Consider the following 5,000-nt stretch of genomic DNA (forward strand, 5'->3'; position numbering starts at 1 on the left):
GTTAGAGAAGCTCACAGCAGCTTAAGTGGCAGCACAGAGGGAGCACTTAACATGGAGTCAGCAAGCCCAGTACCAAACGCACGCTAGCACACCGCTCCTGATGTGTGTGTGTGTGTGTGTGTGTGTGTGTGTGTGTGTGTGTGTGTGTGTAAGCTAGCACACCGATCCTGATGTGTGTGTGTGTGTGTGTGTAAGCTAGCACACCGATCCTGATGTGTGTGTGTGTGTGTGTGTGTGTGTTTGTGTAAGCTAGCACACCGGTCCTGGTGTGTGTGTGTGTGTGTCTGTGTCTGTGTGTGTATGTAAGCTAGCACACCGGTCCTGATGTGTGTGTGTGTGTGTCCGTAAACTATCATAGCGGTCATGGTGTGTGTGTTTGTCTGCACACGTGCGTTAAGTGTGCATATGACGGGGCCAGCGTGAAGCTCTCAACCCAGCAGCTGGAGGTTCAGATGCGGCTCAGATGCGGCTCAGATGCGGCTCAGTTGCGGCTGAGTTGCGGCTGAGTTGCGGCTCGGCTGTTCTGGGCGGTTGAGACGTCAGGAGGGTCTCATCCCCGTTTGGAGGCGGGTCTTACACGTTGCCATGGGAACAAAGGCGTGAGGCCGGAGAAGCGTCATGAGGGGTGGAGTTAGGAGTGGGAGGGGCTAGCTTTGATTGGCAGCAGGCAGGAACAGCTATGAGAGACCTGTGGTGACCTTTGACCTTTGAGTTATCACTGAAGTGTGTGTGTGTGTGCTGAGACGGGGAGTGATGGTGTGTGTGTGTGAATTTTATGTTCCTGCCACTTGCCTGTGTGTTAGTGTGCCCTCTGCTTCCTGAGTGTGTGTGTGTGCGTGTGTGTGTGTGTGCGTGCGTGTGTGTACATGACTGAATGTGTATGTCTATAAGTGAATATGCTAATGCTGATAAAGCTGTATGGACACGTACATACATATATAAAGATAAAGATAAATATATATATATAAATATAGATATATATACATACATACATATATACATATGTGTATATATATATGTATATGGTGTTTTGTATCAGTTCTGAAATGATTCAAACACAATTTTGTGATTTTTTTATTAACTGAAAACAAATGGGGAAAAATAAAGTCAGAAATATGAATGACAAACTTGTGTCTCTCTCTCTTCCTCACACACACACACAGAACTCTACCCCCCCCCCCCCCCCCCCCCCCCCCCCACACACACACACACACACACACACACAGCTATTGATGATTAGCCTAAGCAATACTTCTGGAAACATTCCGATTGAGAATAAACTTGAGTGAAATATGAAGTCTATGATTGAGGATATCAACAACAAGAGTGGAATGTGAAGTCTGTGATTGAGGATATCAACATGAGTGAGTGAATACTATGATTGAGGATGTACACTTTAGTAAGTGAATACTATAATTGAGGATGTACACTTGAGTAAGAGAATACTATGATTGAGGATGTACACTTGAGTAAATGAATACTATGATTGAGGATGTACACTTGAGTAAATGAATACTATGATTGAGGATATCAACATCAGTAAGTGAATACTATAATTGAGGATGTACACTTCAGTAAGTGAATACTATGATAGAGGATATCAACATCAGTAAGTGAATACTATAATTGAGGATGTACACTTGAGTAAGTGAATACTATGATTGAGGATGTACACTTCAGTAAGTGAATACTATGATTGAGGATGTACACCCTGCTGAAAAAACCAGCAAGAAACCAGCTTAGGCTGGTAGCTGGTTTTAGCTGGTTTTAGCTGGTCTTTGCCCAAAACACAGTTCTTATTGCTGGTCTTGCTGGTGTAGCTGGTTAGGCCACCAGCTAGACATGCTGGCGTGACCATCTGAGGAAGCTGGTCGTGCTGGTGTGACCAGCCTGTCGTTTGGGATACAGCTGGTTTAAGATGGTCATGCTGGTGACCAGCCTGTCCAGCTTGACAAAGATGGTCAAGCTGGTTTTCTAGAATGACCAACATAAGCTGGCGTGGCCAGTAAAAACCAGCAATGTAGACCAGCAACACCAACTAAAATGACCAGCTTAAGGTGGTACGACAATCAAAACCAGCTGAATTACCATCATAAGCTGGGTAAACCAGCTGAAGGTGTGTTTTCGCGAGAGTTTTGCTGGTCTAGCTGGTTAACCATCAAAGGGTGGTCAAACAAGCTGGTTAACAAGCTGGTCAACCAGCAAACCACCTTTAGCTGGTCAGGCTGGTTTTTTCAGCAGGGCACTTCAGTGTAGAGAAGACTCGCCCAGTGGATCCCTATGGAGCACAGACAGCACTGTGGGTCTGAGGATTTAATTGGTCGATGCGCTTTCCTTGAAGTCTGGCAGGAGCTCCTGAGGCTGTGATTGGTTAAACGTGCTGGTACGTCAGCGCACGAGCATGTGGGTGGTGCTTGTTAATAGATGCGCGAGCTCCATGTTGACAGGCTCCTAGTCGCGCGCTCAGGGCCGAGTAGAGTAGCACGAGACGCTCCGTGTCCGTCCGGGAAGTCCAGTCGCGAGCATCTCAACTAGCGGCAAAAGCGGAAATATCTCACCGGTCGGGACATGAGCCAGTAGGCCCGAAATCCTCCTCAAACCTACCTCCGGTTTGGCTCACGGTACATGTCCTTAACTCAACTTAAACTGGACAGGATGAGGTGAGCGTGGATGAAATTACTGAATGAAAGCTTGAGGCATTAGTCCTTCGTGCCGGAAAATAAGTCAGAACATCATGGCTGACCGAACTGCGCCGAACTGCCACCTGCGTCTCGAGTGGGTCTACGGGTACCGGGGACACCAGTGCCGGAACAACCTCTACTACACGGCCGCCAAAGAGATCGTGTACTTCGTGGCCGGTGTGGGAGTCGTGTACAACACACGGGAACACAAGCAGAAATTCTACTTGGGACACAACGATGACATAATCAGGTAATCCTGCGGGTTGAAGCGACGATGTCGCGAGACCGAAAGCATAACGGGGGCTAACACTACGTGCTTGCTCTAGTACTTCCGAGATATTGGTGTGTCATTTTAACGACAGTAGGTGTGTTTTCTCCCCAGTCAAAGTTTGAGCAGCGGCACACATACGTATTAAACCCGCAGCTGAAATGAAACGGCAGCCAAAGTGTTGTTCCTCGGCTCCTGATTGGTCAGATCGTGCTGGACTCTTCAGCACCGTCAGCTGGACAGCGACCACACGCGCGCACACAGAACTCGAGTCCCTCGCGACCACCGCCTGCAGAGCGTGCAGGTAGAATGACCAAGTCTGCGCTCGAGGTGTTTGTCGATCGGCTTATTTGATCGATGCGTACAGTTTGTGTCAGTTAATAAAAAACAAGCTGAATATGTGACCGATATTTGCCTGACACGCTGACCGAAAACTGGCGTGCGCTCAGTGTAGTTTGGCCTCTTGTCACATCAGGCACGAGCCTGCAGTAAAGGACCGATTCTCCCACGCGCTCAGCAACTCCCCGTGACCCGGTCAACTCATGTACGCACTCCATGGGAGTCGGATATGTGAGGTCTTGAAAGTTTTAGCTGAAGTCTAAAAAGAAGTATTTAAACTGAAGTTCATCTAAAGTGCCAATACAGTTTCATGTCCATACTGAAGGCCCTACTAGCCTACTGTGCTCCTGGTCTGTAAGGAATCCCTCAAACACTGTATGACAATACAGTGACAATTGACAATGTGCAGTAATTATTGTAAGGGTAGTAGGGGTGGAGGTTTATAAGGACCGGATGCAGTTCTGTTACGGTTCCGGTCCATTCAGGAGGACAGGGTGCAGTTCTGTTACGGTTCCGGTCCATTCAGGAGGACAGGGTGCAGTTCCGTTACGGTTCCGGTCCATTCAGGAGGACAGGGTGCAGTTCTGTTACGGTTCCGGTCCATTCAGGAGGACAGGGTGCAGTTCTGTTACGGTTCCGGTCCATTCAGGAGGACAGGGTGCAGTTCCGTTACGGTTCCGGTCCATTCAGGAGGACAGGGTGCAGTTCTGTTACGGTTCCGGTCCATTCAGGAGGACAGGGTGCAGTTCCGTTTAGGTGGTTACAGTTACTGTTCCGTCAGACAAACATCTCTGCATGTAGTACATGGAATGTGTGTGTGTGTGTGTGTGTGTTGATGCATGCAAGTGTGCGCGTGCTGATGCACATGCAAGTTTGTGTGTGTGTGTGGCTGGGGTGTGTGTGTGTGGGGGGCTGGGGTGTGTGTGTGTGTGTGTGTGTGGCTGGGGTGTGTGTGTGTGGGGGGCTGGGGTGTGTGTGGGGGGGGGGGGGCATGTTGTGCTGCCTATCATCTGGCTTCCTGCATTATTAATCAGGTTGAGTTGAAAGAGAGACTGACCTCCAGCTCAACCTCCAGCTGGATCATATGTCCAACACACACACGTATATAAACATGTAGACGTATATAAACACACACACACGTATATCAACACGTAGACGTATATAAACACACGTACGTATATAAACACACAGACATATAAACACACAGGCATGATATATAAACACACAGACATGATATATAAACACACAGACATGATATATAAACACAGACATGATGTATATAAACACACAGACATGATGTATATAATAGGGCCGGGACTTTAGCGCGTTAATTACGATTAATTAAAATTGACGCATTTTAATCGTATGCCTATTTATTTTTGCACCGCGGAACGTTTCTCACTGGATGAGTTTCAGACGGACCGATGATACTGGAGCACCAAGTAACGCGCATGAGTTCGGTTCAGACTTTTAGGTCTATGGTTCAGACAAAACAAACCAGTGGCACAGTGAACATGAACAAAGAAGCTGATGTGACCGCGTTGGTTGGCCCCGTGGATGGGAAATGTTGTTACAAAAAACGAACGGATGGAAGCGTAGATAAGAGCATGGTTGTGTGCAACCTATGCAACAAGGACGTATCACCGCAGGTATCACCTCAGTGCAAAACATAAAGCAGCTAGCTGCTAGCATGGACAAAGTATTGTGATACT

The 5,000-nt window shown here is 47.7% G+C and overlaps 2 protein-coding genes across 3 annotated transcripts in view; both read left to right on the forward strand.

Moving 5' to 3' along the window:
- itpk1b (inositol-tetrakisphosphate 1-kinase b) overlaps positions 1-1,127 on the forward strand; it is a 58,036-nt gene extending 56,909 nt beyond the window's left edge. For both annotated transcript variants that reach the window (XM_062522566.1, XM_062522567.1), the window contains one exon: positions 1-1,127. This exon is cut by the window's left edge and continues 3,765 nt beyond it. The gene's annotated coding sequence lies outside the window, so the exon portion shown is untranslated.
- A 1,442-nt stretch (positions 1,128-2,569) lies between these two features.
- Positions 2,570-5,000, forward strand: part of eml5 (EMAP like 5) — an 84,265-nt gene continuing 81,834 nt past the window's right edge. Inside the window, exon 1 of the mRNA XM_062522579.1 lies at positions 2,570-2,931. Coding sequence (XP_062378563.1) covers positions 2,735-2,931 — 197 coding nt within the window. The 5' untranslated portion in view covers positions 2,570-2,734. The remainder of the gene's footprint in view (positions 2,932-5,000) is intronic.

This window comes from Sardina pilchardus, chromosome 20 (assembly GCF_963854185.1).
Source record: "Sardina pilchardus chromosome 20, fSarPil1.1, whole genome shotgun sequence".
NCBI lineage: Eukaryota > Metazoa > Chordata > Actinopteri > Clupeiformes > Clupeidae > Sardina > Sardina pilchardus.